An 18,388-nucleotide genomic window follows, 5' to 3' on the forward strand; every position below is an offset into this window, starting at 1 on the left:
TATTACTAAATCTTGGTATTTCTAGCCTAGCTCCCACTGACGAGACCTCAGTAAAGGTCGAAACCGGTCTGGGTAGTGGCCCCTTGCCTTTAATACAAAACATCATACATCCCCTTCTTGGAGATGTGTTTTGGCATTAAGGGTAAATATTAAGATTAGTGATCGGAGCTTGTTCCACCTTTGCCATGAGTTGCCCTGATCCTGCACTACCTGTGGGATCAGTTAGACTTGCATCAATTGCAGGCGCAAACTTGACATTTAGTCTGTTTGCTTACTTGGGAAATGGAGTAAAACCAGGTTTAAAATTGCTTGGTATGTTTAACATATATATATATATATATATATATAGGCTTGGGCGGCACCTCTGTTTTCTAAGTAGTCTGCACTAAAGCAACTCGTGAATGCCGGTGAGTGTATTCCCATCAGCTCTCTGATCAACTTACTGTTACGAAACTTTCGTAATTTCAACATTCAGGTTTGAAATAATGCTGGATCTAATATCCACTTTACATATATAATTTTGCATTGCCAAACTTGAAGCCTTTTGGCTCTTTATTTTAGTAAATAGTAAAATTATGTTATTGCCTCAGTTATTATTCTTTTATAGCACCTCTGCAGCACATTTGGAAGAATGATTGGATTTTGTGCCCTTCAATTTGAAAAGACCTTGAGTTCAATTCTAATTATGAGAGGATCTTTATATTGGCTTTTTGAAGTGAAGGTAGGTTGGCCAATGTCACACAGTGGTAGTAGAGGTTTTTATGTGGAATGAAAAATATGAGTTCCCTTCTGGGAACTCATATTTTTCATTCCACATACAAGCCAATCGGCCAAGAGAACACGTGCAAAATGGATAGTGGCATAGTATGAAATGGAGGATTAAGTAGTGTAGAGAGTGGGTTATGTGGAGTGGGGTGTCCTTTGACAGTTAGCCCTTGGATACCATGGAGCTGTCATGCAATAATATTTTCTTGCCAGTTTGTATTCTATTGCATTCTCAGTATCATATGTTTCAGTATAACATATAAAACTGCATTGTTTACAGCCTCTTTTTATGTCAGTCAACCAGTCCATTTAGTGTTGGAAACTTCATTCATATTTAGTACTATTGGTAAGCTAAGGATTAGATGATGTAGCATGTAACGTTTTTCAGGTCTCTTCATATCTCCAGTAAGTGGTGGGGATCTCACGCTGGACAAAACACTATTTATCACAAAACACTAAGTATTTGTGAGATATCATTGTTAATAATTTTTTATTTTTTTATATATTATTATTATTTGTGTATGTATGTGTTTTGATAACCTTAAAAATTAGAGTTTTTTAATTATTGCTAGTATATGTTAGCTAACAGTTTTTTATTTTATTTTTTAGTGAAATCAGATGACTTTTTTGATGATAGAATAATGGAACATGTCAGGCATAGTTTACTTGAAATGAGTTCTAATACTGGCTTGGATGTTGAAGGCCCCCCAGGAACTATCACATTCCACAGTAGGGTAAGCCATCCAGAAGTATTTGTATGCTTAAAGACCAGATAAATATATTGAATATTAGAATATGGATTTGCTTTATTAATTCGTGCAGTGTATTCTTAATCTAGTTTTGCATAAAATGTGCTTTTTTTTTCTTCATTTCTTCACAAGAAGAAAATGCCAAAGTTGAATTTCCTTATAATAGCCAATATTTTTTAATGTAAAAATTTAAGTAAAGAGTAGTTATTTTCAGTACTTAATTGTAAAAAGTAATAACGTTGCATGTTACTATTATTTATTAGGAAACATATCTGATAAAACAAAGACCATGGTAGTACCTTACCAGTTTCAAAATATATCATTATCATGATTTAGAGTTTCTAAAAAAAATTAAAAAAAACGTTTTCTGAACCCAGAGCCTGCTGGCTGGAGAATGAAACTGCTAACCACTCTAATTTGAAGAAAGAACTTGAAAAGACTCGATCTTGGATATTATTACTAAATAAATTAGAAATGAAGGATAAAAATCTTTATTATTATTTTTATCAGCCTGACAATTAGAGTGGTTAGCAGTTTCATTCTCCAGCCAGCAGGCTCTGGGTTCAAATTCCACTGTGTGAATGGATGTTTTTTCAACATCTCTACGCAGAAGAGTATTTAATTTCCTGGTTTGAGACTATTTACTAAAGGAAGAACCATAAAGCTTCATTTTTTACAATGTAAAATTGCATAGGCAAAGTGGATACTAGTTTCAACATTATTTCAAAGCCGATTGTTTGTAGAAACTATGAAAGTTTCATAAGTTGACCTGAGAGCTTATGAGAATATAAAATCCTCTGTATCCCCTAGTTGCCTTAGCTTGCACTGCTTAAAAGATGTAGGCACTGCCCAAGCATCCATATATTCACTTTTTATTAGTGCATTTGATAAAGGTTTCACTGGCCTGACAGCTGTTTCAAACTGAATGGACTGAATTGCAAACTGATACTATTTAGCTTATTGGATGCCTGAAGTGGCTTGAAAAAATTCCCTATTTGGCCCCTGGAGCAGGATTTTCATATTATCTAATCCTTTGTCCATATAAAAAAAAAAAAAAAAAAAAAAAAGAAAGAAAAGGAATTCCCAAAAGTATTATTTGATATTGGGTTGTAAATGACATAATTATCATCATCTTCATCTCCTGTAAGTGGATGAGGATGATAATAATTCGAAGAATCTTTCAATAGGCATTCTGTACACATGTTCATATCACTGTAGTGTTTTTCTTCAAGTCTTGCTATTATTGGAATTTGGTAGTGTAATTCTTCTCTGATCTCTTGATTGGTTTTCATTTCAGTCCATGTTGATTTATTTATATTCCTCCACTAGTTTTCAAAGACAATCTGTATTCTTCTTCCTGTTTTGATAGCCAAGTCTCTACACTAAAGAACTGTAAGAGTACCCTTAAGCCATATACTTGGATTTGATTTGTGTCTAATAGTTTCTTTGTGATTTAACCTGTCTGATCACTGTACCTAAGTAATTAAAATTTTTAAGCTGTTGCAGTTTATTCCGTTCCGTTTCTTAGTTTTCTTCTCCATTTCTACTTTTTTTTTCCCATATTTTGAATTTAGTGATATATATATATATATATATATATATATATATATATATATATATATATATTGCATACTCCTTGCTCTTTTAATGTAAGTTTTTAATCATATACTTTGTTTTCCTTTTCTGTAAATAAAACTTTCATCTTATGAAATATACAGTGATAAAATATAATTAACACTGTGTAAATCTGTGTATTCCACAGCATAATGTACCCTGCTTGGAAAGAAGTTAACAGACACCATAGCGTGAGGAATAAACAGCCACTTTAATAAAATATAGGACCTTCTTCTGCTGCATTGACTGCAGCAATCCTGTTGCACTTACTTAATTTTCATCCACAAGTGTATGGTAGCAATCAATGGGAATTTTAGGCTTTTTTTCCTGTAGCCATGTGCATTAGCTTGCACTTCTAAAGATGTGCATGCAGCCAAGGCATCCATATCACCTTTTATGAGTTCTTTTAAGGTTTCACTGGCCTGACAGCTGTTTTTCATCAGAGATCAGGGCAGAAACCTTAAAACCACGAGAATCCTCATTCAATACTGAAGCAATTCTTTTCAGAGAATTGTATTTTTCATAAGTGAACAGCAGTCAGTTCTTAAGAATAATTATCAATGAGCCTAAATGTATTCATTTTGGCATTGTAAAATAAACAGATCAATTCATGTTTCATGCACTACTTAAGAAACTTGGAAAGTTTTTAACTCTGATGCCAAGGATAGCATTCTCATAAGTTCTCTTCTTTATTTGAAACTCTCCAAGTTACTATATATATGTATATTCAGATACAAAATACACATGTATCTTTAATATCTCCTATTTCTGTTTATTTTACATTGCCAAAATGATGGCTTAGGATCTTTAATAAAAGACGGAAATAAAATTTTGCTTTCTTTAAATATAATACTGTAAGATTTTTAAATATATAGAGCTGCAATGCTTCAATTTGAAATAAAATAAAATAGAGATATTGTAATGGAGAATATCAGGGATCCAACCATATTTTATAACCAAATATAGAAAAAAAAAGGTTAAAACTTTCAAAAAATTACCAGAGAATTGGTAGGAATATAACCTTCTCATAAGCTTCCTAGTAATTTTTTGGAAGTAAAAAAAAAATCTTAATTTCTTACTTTTGCTTGTTTTCACATTTTGCTGTAAAATATATGACTGTAATATTGTCTATTATAGTATCTAGCTAAAAAAAATATAAGTTTCTCTGCTCTATAGCATAATATTTTATTATGCACCCACCTAGAGCACTCACCGCTTATGATGAATTTAACTTTCTGATGTAGTTTAGTTACAGCATTGAATGATCTTTTGTCTTCACTTCCACTTGTAATTTTTTTAACTTAGTCAATTTCAAGCCCAGTATTTTAGGCTAGTGAAATTTACTATGCATTAGTAAAAGGTGAATATATGGATTGTTGGTAGCATTCATGTAGTTTAAATAGTGTGGCCAAGGCAACTTCAATTCTGGGTCTTATTCTCATAAGCCCTGGTAAATTTTCGAAACTTCACTTTCTTTCTACATTTGGCTATAAAACATAGATGGATCCATAATATCCTCTATTTTTATATAATAAAAAAAGCTATCCTTTAATCTCATAGAGAACATTGTATTTAAAAAAACAATGACATAAATATCAGGACAAAATATTCCACTTATTTCTTCAAATTAACAAAAATATTAATGAAACTTATTTTAAATTGTGAAATATTATTATTATTATTATTTGACACCTCCAGGGAGTCCAAAGACTCATCAAGGGAGAGTGTGCCAACAGCATCGAACGATTTGACCCTGTCCAACTACTAACCGTGCTCAAACTTGCTTAAGCCATTAGTAGCAGAGGCTCTACCAATCGACCAACCTTTGCTGGCAATCGTATATAGAGAATCATTATGAATTAATTGAAATGAGTACTTTCGGTTTCTTCATAAGTATTTCCGACGTATGAAAAAAAATTTCAAGGAATAAGCTGGTATAAGTAATTTAAGCAATTAAAAAATTTTCAAGGAATAAGTATAATAAGAAATAAATAGAGCCAAAAGAAATTCCTGAGAAATTGTGCTGCAGAATAAATTTATTCATTATGCTTGGAAACCCTTTTAACAGTTGTGCAAGATAATTGGAGGCTTTCACCAGTTGGTTTGTTTGTTATGATGCACATGACAGGAATTTTTTTACTTTGGCTGGCTGAATACTGAATCTTTTCACTGATTCAGCCAAAGCTGAATATTCTGAAAAACAAGCTGAATTGGCCAAATACCGAAGCATAACTGAATATTCGGCGCATCCCTTTTATCTAGGATAAAATCAGCACATCAGTTTTGCCAGATTATGTCCATGTGTATCATGGCTATCTCTATATAAAAAAAAAAAACCAATTAGTTAGTAATCCCCAATCATGTTGTAGAAAATTCAAGGATTCAGCTGCCTCTTTTATTCGTTTCATCAATCTGAAATTTCCCAATTCATTTCTCCATCTCCTCAGAATACTTGCTTATTTTTGCATGAAAGTCTCATAATGAAAGATGATATTCTGATTGTTATTGGAAACTTAAATACAAAAGTTGGAGCCACCAGTAAGACTTCTATCTTTGGTAATTGGTAACTTTGGACTGTGTTATGAATGACAGAAAAGTAAGGCTAACTGAGCTTTATGAATAAAATGATCTGATAATAACAGACTGTCTTTCAGCAACCAGATAGATGACTTTATACTTGGAAAAGTCCAGATGGGAAAATCAGAGACAAGATTAACCATGCTACCGGCCAAGACATCTATAGACGTCAAGGTTATCATGGATGCGAAGTGCATATTAAAATTGTAATACCATTGATATTACATTGAAATATATGATGGATACGAAGCGTATGAGGATGCGTATTTGATCTATAATGGGCGGTTAGGTGGTTAATTATATAATGATTAGAGAAACATTTCAAAATAGTATTGTGCAAGCAAATATATACTTAGTAGCTGATACCGATTCAGATCTCATTCTAGTTGTTTTAAAATTTAAGGTCTTTCTCTTCCTTTCACGATATTAGGCCTGCTGGCCTCACACTATCCCTTTAATAGTCTTCCTCTGTTTCTTTTTCCTTTTGATTTATATTTTAGTATTCTTCTTGGTAGTCTGTTCAGTGACATTCTGTTCACATCTTGAATCAAAAGCTTCTATAATTAACTATTGTTTGTGATGTTGATTCTTGTAATTCTTTTTGAAATTTCTGTTTTTTTTTTTTTTAACCTAGTGTATCCTGCTATTATTTTTAGCAATTTCATTTCTGCTGATGTTATTCTTTGTTGGCCTGTTGTGTTTGTTGGTTGACCACTTTTCACTTCCATATAATATATGGTTAAAAACAGAATATAAAGAAATAGAAGAAATGGAGAAAAGGGGCGATATGATGAAATGTTTGAAAAAGCAAAAGAAATTACAAATATTAAAAAAACATAAGAAATTTGCCATTAGAAGATAAGCAAGGAAAACTGATTTATGATATTGAAATACAGGGTGAAAGATGGAAGGAATACATCGAAGAACTTGATGCAAAAAATGAAAGACTAACAAAAATTGCATTGGAAGAGCAAAATGAAATCTCAACAGAAGAAAGAGGTCCTAAAATACTAAAGAGAGAAGTAGAAACAGCAATTAAGGAATTAAAAAGTGGAAATATGGAAGGAGTGGATGGAATACCTAGTGAAATCTTAAAACAACTGGAGAACAAAGGTATAACAGAAACATGGAAACTCTGCAGCCTCATTTACAAAACAGGAGTATGGCCTAAAGATTTCACAGAGAGTATTCTTATACCAATTGAAAAGAAAAGCAATCCTGCTAAGTGCAGTGACTACAGAACTATAAGCATACTCTCACATGCCTCCAAAGTACTGCTAAGAATATTAAATCAAAGATTGTATAATAGAGTGGAGTATTTTCTTGGGGATGATCAATTTGTATTTAGAAAAGACAGAGGAACCAAAGATGCAGTTGGAGTAATGAAGACCATATGCAAAAGGAATATAAAAGTAAATAAAGAAGTTTATATTTGTTTCATCGACCTTGAAAAAGCATTTGACATGGTGAAATGGGAAAATCTGATGGAAATATTATGCAAAATAGGTTTAGATTGGAGAGACCGAAGGTTAATAGCTGAATTATATATGAACCAGACAGCCATAATAAAGACAAAAGTAGGAAAAACTAAAAAATGTGTGATTGGCAGAGGTGTAAGACAGGGATGCTGCCTGTTACCGACGCTCTTCAATATATTTGCAGAAGAAATGATAAAAGAAGCATTTTATGAAGAGGAAAGAGGAATCACTATTGGAGGAAGAACAATACAAAATATTAGATTTGCAGATGATCAAACAATATTTGCTAATACCGAAGATGAACTACACCACCTAATGCAAAAATTTGAAAATATATGCAAAAAATATGGTATGAAAATTAATGCAAAGGAAACAAAAGTGATGAGAGTCTCCATGAAACCAGGAAGTATCAAGGTGATGATGAATGGAGAAAGTGTAGAGCAAGTGAGACAATACAAATACCTTGGTAGTATAATACAAGAAAATGGAAAATGTGACATGGAAATAAAAGAAAGAATTAACAAAGGAAAATATGCCTTTTATAGCAAGAAAAATTTGTTTATTAATAAAATGAATAAAAATCTAAAGAAAAGGCTTATTAAGTGCTATATTTGGAGTATGACCTTATATGGGTCAGAAACATGGACAATTAGAAAGAAAGAAGCTAAAATGTTGGAGGCATTTGAAATGTGGTTATGGAGAAGAATGGAGAAAATAAAATGGACTGAAAAAATCCCCAATGAAGAAGAATTACAAAGAGTTGAAGAAGAAAGGAATTTACTAAAGACCAGAAGAAGAAAGCATAACTGGATAACATGTATTAAGAGGAGACAGCCTACTGAAAAGAATGATAGAAGGGAAAATTGAAGGAAAGCGATCAAGAGGAAGAAGACAACTAACAATGCTTGATGATATAATGGGAACAAGAAGATAGCAGGAAATGAAGGAGGAAGCAAGAGACAGAGGAAATTGGGAGAAGAGAATCTGCTGAGTTATACCATTGGACCTGTCAAGAGACAGAACACTAATGATGATGATGATGATAATATATTATTATTACTATTATTGTAAGGGCATCTCCAGTAGGAGACCCAGTTTTTTTGCCTATCAACTAATTTCTTCAGCCCACACACCCTTAGTCTATCCTCATAGGGAATGTTCCATAGCCCACTCACCATCTTGGTTGTTCTCCAGCAAATCCTCTCCACCACTTCCCCATTCTCCAAGAACATCAAGAGAATCAGACCTGAGCACAGTAATCCAGATGTGGACATATCGAGGCCTTATAAAGAGGAATAATAACCTCCTTATCTCTACATTTTAATGTGTTCTTCAATAAAGTTATCCTATGGACTACCTTAGAAACCTTAGCAATATGTCCTTTAAAATTTAACTCTCTGACTACCACCACCCCAAAATCTATAGCTTCATCTATTTCCTGGAGTATGTTTCCATCAATGTGGTACGCAGCTTGTAATCTATTTATCCCAAAATGCATAACTTTACATTCGTATGACCATTTGGTCTTGTCCCTCTAACTGAGTGCTGAAACATTTCTGCCTCATCTATCCTATAAAATCCTTTAAGCAACTTAAATGTTTCTATCATATCCCCTCTTTTTCTCCTATCAACCAACTTCTGCAATGCACACATCCTTAATCTATTCTCATAGGGAACATTCCACAGTCCACTCACCATCTTGGTCGCTCATCCCTGAATCCTCTCCACTGCTTCCACATCCCCAAGAAACCCAGGGGACCAGACGTTAGCACAGTAATCCAGATGTGGACTTATCAAGGTCTTATAAAGAGGAATAACAACTTTCTTATCTCTACTTGTTAGTGTGTTCTTCAATAGCCAAGTGACCTTATGAGCTGCCTTAGCAACATGTCCTCTAAACTTTAACTCTCTGTCTACCACCATCCCTAAATCCCTAGTGTCATCTATTTCCTGGAGTACAGTTTCATAATTGTGGTACACAGCTTGTAATCTCTTTATCCAAAATGCATAACTTTACATTTGTCCACATTAAACTGGCACCCTTTATCTTTTGCCCATGCTGACAGCCTATTTAAATCATCTATTTAAATCACACCCTCCTTCACCTTTTGGGTGGTTTTCTGAGTTTTATCTGTTTTGCTTGTGTGAAGTGTGAACTGACATGTTTAGGACACTGATATAGACAAGTTTTTAATATATAATTTTCTATTTATATTTTATTACTTTTTTACACATATTTACAATGGGAAACAGTGCACACGATCTACTGAAATTATAGTCCCTCTGTTCAAAGGGCCCAAAGGCATCCGTATTTGTGATCACACACTCGGTCTATTAATGCAAATATGATGTGATGTTTATGTGTTGAAAAGTGCTCTCTTCATGAAGCATTAGTATATTGTGTTTAATTTTAGGAATCATGCAATGTCAGGAAACAATCAGGGTAGTCTTTAACAGGAATAAATACAAAAATATAATATTAATGATATTGCAATTCTGTTAGTATGCACCACACATATAGCACACCCTGAATGTACATCCTTGGTGTTTAGTCAGTAATTTGGTTCTAATTGAATCCTGTATTTTTGTTGAAAGTTTTTTCAATTGGTTATACTATAAATTAAATTAAATTAAACACTCTAAAAAAAGTTTTAATTTTAATATAATCAAGTGAAAAAACTTTCAACGTGTATCTCTAATCCAGAGTATTTTAGTAATAAGATGTGACACCTTTCACCACATGTCAGTAAGGATATGTGTGTTGCATTATGGGATACTAAGGCAATTGATGTGAAGTCATTAGCCTCTGTATACAAGTAGCTCAGTAGCAAATTCACTCCATGCATAAACTTTGTTTGCTTACACTTGAATAAAGGATGAAACCAAGAATATAATTTCTTGGCATCTTTAAAAGGACACAAACATTCATGATGTCAGCATGCTTTGAACCTGCAGTTCAAATAATAAATTATTTGGTTGGATGTTGGATACACTAACTACTCAACCAACCAGGCCAACAGTTACCATGCAGATGAGATTAAATAAGGTGATAGTGTATCAGATGGTTATTATGGATCGAGTAAGTATCATAATTTGCTGTTGTTCTCTTCAAAATAAATTTTAATTATATATTAAATACACATGAGAGGACACAAGACCTTTAATATAACAGTGCAATGTGTGGGCAAGTAGTTAAGGAGAAAGATGGACTCCATTAACAGGTTTCTTGAAAAGTTGGGAACTGCATTCATTGGGGAAGGCAGTTCCAGGGGACAAAGGTTGATGAGATAAAGGAAGAAGAGAAATTGGTTTGATATGTTTGGAGTTGAACTGCATACAGATGCAGTTCAACTCCAATATTTGTTGTAATTAAAGCACTATCATCTGCATATCATAAGTTATTTATTTATTGACGTTTATGATTACTCCTTCTTTCTTCCTTCTAAGGCCTTGAGAAATAAGTCCTCTGAGTAGATGTTAAACAGAAATGGAGATAGTACACATCCTTGTTTCACACCTCTTTCAATTTTGATATTGCTTGTCCTGATATTGTCTATTTGGACATTGAAAGTATATTTTTCACTTGGTTAGAGTATAATAAATTTAGTTTAATCCTTTATCCAAGTGTGAGCAAACAAAGTTTGCGCCTGAAAGTATCTTCAGGACTGGGGTAAGGCGGTACAACACCAGGACACTCCTTGCAAAGGTGGAGCAAGCTACCAACACTCCTATCTCAGTATCTCCCATAATGCAAAACACATCTCCTTGTGGATATGTCTAATGTTATGCATTAAGGGAAGGGCCACAACCCAGACAGTCCTGAAGATACTTTCAGGTGCAAACTTTGTTCGCTCACACTTGGATAAAGGATTAAACTAAATTTATTGTCTATTAGGACAGATGTATTCTGGCTGCAGTAGAGGTTTTTAATGATTCTAACATCCTTATCATCCAGGCCCAGTTGTTCAAAGATATTATGCTGGACCTTATCAAAAGCCTTTTTGAAATCAGTAAAAGAAATATAAAGGGCAGTTTGTTGTTGTCTGCATCTTTGTGCTAAGATTATGTGAGCAGCAAAGTGCTTATCTTGTTCCTAGGCCATTTCTAAAACTAAACTGAGTTTTCACTAATGAGATCATCACATTTTTCATATATTCTGTTATGAATAATAATAATAATAATAATAATAATTATTATTATTATTATTATTCAGGCCTCCATGGAGTCAAAAGACTCATCGTGGGAGGTCCTTCCTAAGAAACACAAAGTCTATCATACCACTCCTTAAACTCATTGACCGTTCTCACCCTCACCACTATCAGGCAATGCATTCCACGGCTCAACCACCCTCCATGCAAAGAAACCACTCCTCACCCTCTTGCTCACAGTTTCCTTTCGTAACTTCCAGGGATGGCCTCTTGTCATTACTCCTTCCCGCTGTTCAACCAAGTGAAAGAACTCCCCAGTGTCAACCCTGTAACCACCTCTCAACAGTTTAAAAGTCTCAATCATATCACCTCTCCTTCTCCTTCTATCCGCCAAACTCTGCAGTCCACATTCCCTCAGCCGATTCTCATAACTATCCTCGTACAGTCCTGAGACCATCTTTGTCATCCGTCTTTGTATCTTTTCCACAGTTAATTTATCCCCTTCAAATCCTGGCGACCAAATCTGAAAACAATAATCCAAGTGTGGTCTGATCAGAGATGTATACAACGGAATGATAACCCTCTTATCTCTGCAGGTCAGTGTCCTTCTCATAATTGCAGCAATCCTCTGTGTTACCTTCACCACCTTTGCAATATGTCCCCTAAACTTCAGGTTTCTATCAATCATCAACCCCAGATCTCTTGTCTCCCCTACTTCCTCCAGTATAACTCCTCCCATAGAGTATGTAGCATCCCATTGATGTTTCCCAAACCTCAAGACCTTACATTTTGCTACATTAAAATGATACTTCCCATTCATTTGCCCATCTATCTAGCTTATTCAAATCCTCTTGCAGGGCTACCACATCTGCACTATTACTAATAATCCTTCCCAGCTTTGCATCATCTGCAAACAACTGAATATCCACTGGCAATGTCATTGATATAAAGGTTAAACAATATAGGTCCTAGTACTGAGCTCTGTGGGACCCCACTTGTAACCTTCTGTCTCCTTGAAACTGCTCCACCATACACAACTCTCTGATACCTATCAGACAGCCAATCCTGAATCCAGTTGACCAATCTGACATCCAGACCTATGTTTGCAACTTAAATATCAGCTTATCATATGGCACCCTGTCAAATGCCTTTGCTAAGTCTAAGAAAATTGCAGTATATGACTTTCCCTCATCTAATGTTCTTGTAACTTTATTATAAAAGGCTAGCATATTGCTAAAACAAGAGCGCCCTTTCACAAATCCATGTTGACTCTCACAGATAACATTACCCTCATCTGCCCAGTGCTGTATACGGTCCCTCACTACTTTCTCCAAGATCTTAACAACTACTGATGACACACAGACTGGTCTATAATTAGACACTTCCAGTCTGTTACCACCCTTATGCAATGGCACTATCTTACCTTCCTTCCATTCCCTGGGCACCTTTGCCGAAGCCAGACTTTCATTGAAAAGCCAGGTTAAAGGCACTGTCAGTTCCTTAGCACATTCTCTCAAAACTCGTGGTGAAATACCATCCAGTCCCAAAGCTTTATTGACATCCAGAGTTCTCAGTATCTGAAACACACTCTCCTCCTGTACCTCTAAACCTTGAACCTGCCCTATCCCTCTAGCATTAAAACTGACTCCTCCAGGATGAAATACTCCAATAAAGTGGTCATTGAACAATTCCACTATGTCCTCTGCATCAGTCACTCTATTCCCATTTTTATCCCACAATATCATTCTTCCACAGTCATTTCTCTCCTACTGGCCACATAGCTAAAAAATTCCCTAGGATTTCCTTTGGATCTTAGGGCCAATCTCCTCTCATATTCCAGTTTCGCTTTCCTTACCACACTAGTCACTCTTCTGGCCTGTGTCTTATATTCTTCACGCATCCTCTCTTCCATAGCCTCTTTTTCACATGCAATTCCTGTTTAATATTGTTTGTCATCCACTTTACTCCAAATTGTGTCCTCTTCTTCACTTGTGGTATACAACTTACCATTGCTGCTAACAAATATTCTTTCACAATTTCCCACGCACTAATGACATCCCGGTCTTCCAATTCCTCCTTTATGTATTATTATTATTTATGGCATCTCCATGGAGTTCAAAGACTAATTGTAGGAGACCCAAATCAACCATGATACACACAAACCATATCATACCTCTCCTTGAAACCATTCACCATCAGGGAACTAACAACTAATTCTGGCAATCCATTCCACTTGCTCACCGCTCTCTGCACACACAAAAAAAAAAAAATCTGTCTGCACACCTCTATTAACCACACTCTTACACATCTTCCACTTCCATGGATGGCCCTTAATTCTCTGACTCTTTCTCATATGTTGAAAAATTTCACTTGCATCAATTTTATAAAACCACTTCAATATCTTAAAAGTTTCTATCTGTCCCCCTTTTCTGCATATCAACCAAACTTTGTAACCAACAAACCTTCAATCTATCCTTGTAGGTAGTATTCCACAGACCTGTCTGTCACCATACCTCCCAGGAGGACCCAATTATGTTATGAATAATTCTGTTATGAAAAAAAAAGTGTAGTATTTCATTAAAAAGTTCTGATATATTTCATCCATTGTAACATGAATATTATCAGAGAGAAAGATTGGAATTACATTCAAAACAAGTCATGTAGCATATGCTTGTTAGCTCCAAGGAATTAGCTCCCTGGGAATTTTTCGCTCTGTGCAATAACATATTTTGCCATCCTTCTTCCTAAAAATACTCGTTTAATGACATCTTAAAAGCCATGATGTTAAGCTAGGTTTCAACATCTTGGATAATAATTTCTAAATAGTAGCATTAGCTAATATTTAGAAATTATATATTTTATATAGAAATATATATATTATATATATTTCTATAGGATTTTTTTATAGAAAGAGAGAGAGAGAGAGAGAGAGAGACAATTAACCCTTTAATGGTGGAATCTTGTTCTGAAAATGTGCATCTGCATGAGTAATTACAGCAGATGCATTTACTCTGAGTATGCTCGTCAAACACAGAGTAAATGCATCTGCTGTAAATTTTAATTAAATTATAACAAAGTGGCAATTATTAAAAATTAGTTTATTTGAAATATTAATACATTTATTGCTCCAAAATTTATTAATATCACAAATACTATCAACACAACCTAAAAAATATTGTTTTTTAAAAACCATGAAAAATCCACGAACATAGAAAAAAGTATAGCAGTTTGTGGTATGATTATAGTTTATAAAAAACGAATTTGACTTGTTAAAAAACACTATAAATTAGGAGTGAATTGGGCAATCTTTTTTAAAAGTTTTTTTGTAGAGTTTTCATTATTTTGGGGGAAAATTAGGTGCTGTTTGCACAGTTCTCCCAAGAAATTATTTGAATTGCATGCAGTGGTATTTTATTTGCTTCGCACGCAACATTATTTTAAAAAAAAATGCAAAAATAATCATTGACCATTTGATTCCTTTATAATAATAAAAGAAATATTTTTCAAATTTTTATTAAAATTTTAATTTTTGTCACAAAGGGTAATTTATTTTTCCACACGATGAGTATACTTGTTGAACACTGTTAAGTGGTTAAAAGAAAGAAAGAAAATAATGTATTACCATTAACTTACATGTAAGCAATGCTCATCACGTCATGTAGAACGAAGCTAAATAACAAACACAACTATGATAAATATAATTTTTTTAGATTTTAGAACATGTGTCATGTCTTAACATAAGTTAATTTACATTTTCACTGTTAAAATGTAAACCTACTTTAAAACAAAACTTTTGTTGCTTTCATATTTGCAAAATCACAAATAAGGCCAGTGTGTAGTCTAATTTCTGACTGATTTCATGTTCGATTTAAATCATCACAAGATCTTCCAATCAAGTTTTGGCCATTGTAGAATGTAAATAAGTTTTAATAAGCTTTATATATATATATATATATATATATAGAATGCTGACAGTCACAAGGAATTTGGTAGATACCAGGGAGAGCTAGAGGAGATATTTAAAAGATGGAAATCATGCTGATAATTTGTTGATAGGAAGAAAAGAAGCCACTAAATTGTATTTCTTAAAAATTTTGGAAATGGGTTCTAAGATGCCAGAAATGTATGGGATTGGAACTTTACTTACTGTTTCCTTGTTATTTGAACTAGGATTATAGCAATTCAAAACTGTTGAGTGGTCCTTTCTAAGAAGAGCCGTTGGGTTTCATGTATTGTTTGGTGTTTAAGAGTTCCTGCTGTAATAATTGAGATGCAGAACAAATAGTATGAGCATATTGCAATTAAGTTTTTATAATTGCAGTCTTCTGTGATGGAATATGAGCCGATTGCTGTTGAATGTAGCATTTGGTGAAAGTAGACTTTTGATAAACAGATTTAATTCACCTGGTGATGAGCAGAGGAGTAGAGTATCCAATAAAAAAAGAATTTGTTGTCTTTTTTTCATTTCCATAGTAAATTTAACTCAGGAATGTAGATTGTTTATATTAGATAAAAATGTAGATAATGTGTCTTCATTATGGGGCCAGATAGCAAAATGAAGGCCAAGGGTGTATGAACGAGAAAAGGATGCCTTCTAAATGTTCTAAATAAAAGTTAGTGCATTCCTTCAACTTGACTGTAAAACGTACAGTATTTAGACAAATAAAATATCTGGAGTGCATAGCAAAGTTGAATAATTTCACTATATCTTATGGAAATGCTTCTGAAAGTAGATGTAGTGTATCCTGAAGAGGAACATTTGTGAAAAGAGATTCTACATCAAAGCTAACCATTATATTAGTATTCTGTAGGGAAATATTTTTCACTTTATCTAGAAAATTGGAAGAATTTTTTTTGAATGGGCAGGAGTTGCAACTCTGAGCTTTCAATAGAAAAAATTATATCATTACTAACTTCCTATCTACAATTTTTCTCCAAATCAGTCTGTTACTTGTCAAGACTCCAACATTACCAGATCTTATATTTCAATCATCTAAGGCACTTTGTACCGTATCAATCCACCTATATCTTGGTCTTCCTCTGGGTCGTTTTCCTGCCGACTTGGCAGAGAACACTTGTTTTGCTAATCTTTCCTCGCCCATTCTGTTTAAGTGACCATACCACCTGAGATTAGCTCTGCTAACGCATTCCTGGATGCTGACAATGTCAGGTTCTTTCCTAATATCCTCGTTTTTAATATGATATTGCCATTGATGCCATCTGTTCACGCCTCTAATCTTTCTCAGGACTCTCATATCTTCGGTCTCTAGTCTTTGGTCAAGTGTTTTATTTCTGACCCAGCTCTCAGATCCATAAGTTAAAACTGGTTTGAACACTGTCTTGTATACAGCTAATTTAGTGTTTTGACTAATTTCTCTCTTATTCCATATGAATTTATTCAATTGACTTCCTACCATACCCACTTTGTTGATTCTGTTGTCTCTTTCCATATATGATTTACCATTTTCACTAAAAATCGTGCCTAAGTAGCTGAAACGTTTTACTTGTTCCACATGTTCTCCATTCACAACACATTTGACATTTTCAATGATTCTGCCTATTTTCATTGTCTTTTTATTGCTTACTTTCATACCTGTTGAATAACTGTTGTATCTATTACAACAGTTATTCAATTTAGTCAGAGAATCTTGCAGACTTGCAGCGGATTTATTTAGAAGTATAACATCGTCAGCATAAAGCGAAGAGCTGACATTAACATCTCCAATTTTGATATCATGTTTAATACCACTTTCCTTCATAATGTGATCCATATAGATAATGAATAACATGGGGGGGGGATAATGTACATTCTTGTCTCACACCAGACAAGAATGTACAAGAATGTACTTCCTTCAATTCTAACTGCTGACTTACAACTTAAATAAAGACTAAGTATTGCTTTATATAATGCCCCATTAACACCATATAATGTAGCATATTGAATAGCTTCTCTCTTGGCACCTTGTCATATGCCTTTTCCAAATCGACAAAACTTAAATACAGATCTTTGTTATATTACCATGATTTCTCCACTATTTGTCGTAAAGTGAAGATCTGATCCTTACAACCTCTATTTGACCTGAATCCAGCTTGTTCTTCACCAAGCTTTTCTTCTGCAATTCTTCTCAATCAAGTAAACTGGCATAAATCTTGCCTAGACCACTCAGTAGGGAAACACCTCTGTAATTCTCACATTCAGTTTTATTTCCCTTTTTATATATGGGTACTATGAGAGCTGTACTCCTATCATCGGGAATTCGTCCCTCTGTCCAGGCATTATGAACTATGCAGTGCAGCCACTGTATGACTTTTATACCACCATACTTCAGCATTTCTGGTCGAATATCATCTACTCCTGCTGCCTTTCCACATTTCAAGCCTTTGATGGCTTTTTCTACTTCAAGTATGGATATGTATTCCTGATTGCATGCCTGGTCAGTGTTTTTTTACCACTGTGCTGTCATCACTGCTTGTTATATTAAGCAGTTTTTCAAAGTAATTACTCCATACTTCAAGGATATCTTTTTCTCCTGTTTTAATGTCACCTTTATCATCTCTAACTCCTTTTACAGCACTCTTTCCTCCATTCCTAAGCTTCTTCAACAACCTCCAGAATATTTTGCCACCTTCTTGATATTTATTTTCTATATTCTTGCCAAAGTCCTCCCTTGACTTTTGTTTAGCCAGTTTTACACACCGTTTAGCTTTCTTACATTTGTCTCTGTATTCTCTAAGAGCACAATCTGACTTATTTGCCAGGAACTTTTGATATGCTTTCTTCTTTTCTTTCACTGCCTCTTTAACTTCCTGTGTCCACCATGGAGTTCTAATTTTTCTATCCTTGCAGACAACTTCACCACATGCCTCTCTAGCTGAATCAATCAGGGTTTTCTTCAAGGCTTGCCACCGAATCTCCAAGGTTTGGTTCCTGTTCTCAAACTCTTTCATTTTATCTTCAATAATCTTTGTGTATTTTAGTCTACAGTTCATATCTGAGAGCTGCTCAACTTTTATTCGCTTTAAAACTTTTTACATGTCATTTTTTTCAATATGAAAT

General features: G+C 34.2%; 1 protein-coding gene across 1 annotated transcript in view; it reads left to right on the forward strand.

The window, feature by feature from the left end:
• Positions 1–18,388, forward strand: part of LOC150105232 (zinc finger protein AEBP2-like) — an 88,308-nt gene that overhangs the window by 37,058 nt on the left and 32,862 nt on the right. Inside the window, exon 2 of the mRNA XM_090395142.1 lies at positions 1,375–1,499. Coding sequence (XP_090251268.1) covers positions 1,375–1,499 — 125 coding nt within the window. The remainder of the gene's footprint in view (positions 1–1,374; positions 1,500–18,388) is intronic.

This window comes from Typopeltis vanoorti, chromosome 7, assembly GCF_054136105.1.
Source record: "Typopeltis vanoorti isolate ZY-2024b chromosome 7, IOZ_Tvanoo_1.0, whole genome shotgun sequence".
Lineage (NCBI taxonomy): Eukaryota > Metazoa > Arthropoda > Arachnida > Uropygi > Thelyphonidae > Typopeltis > Typopeltis vanoorti.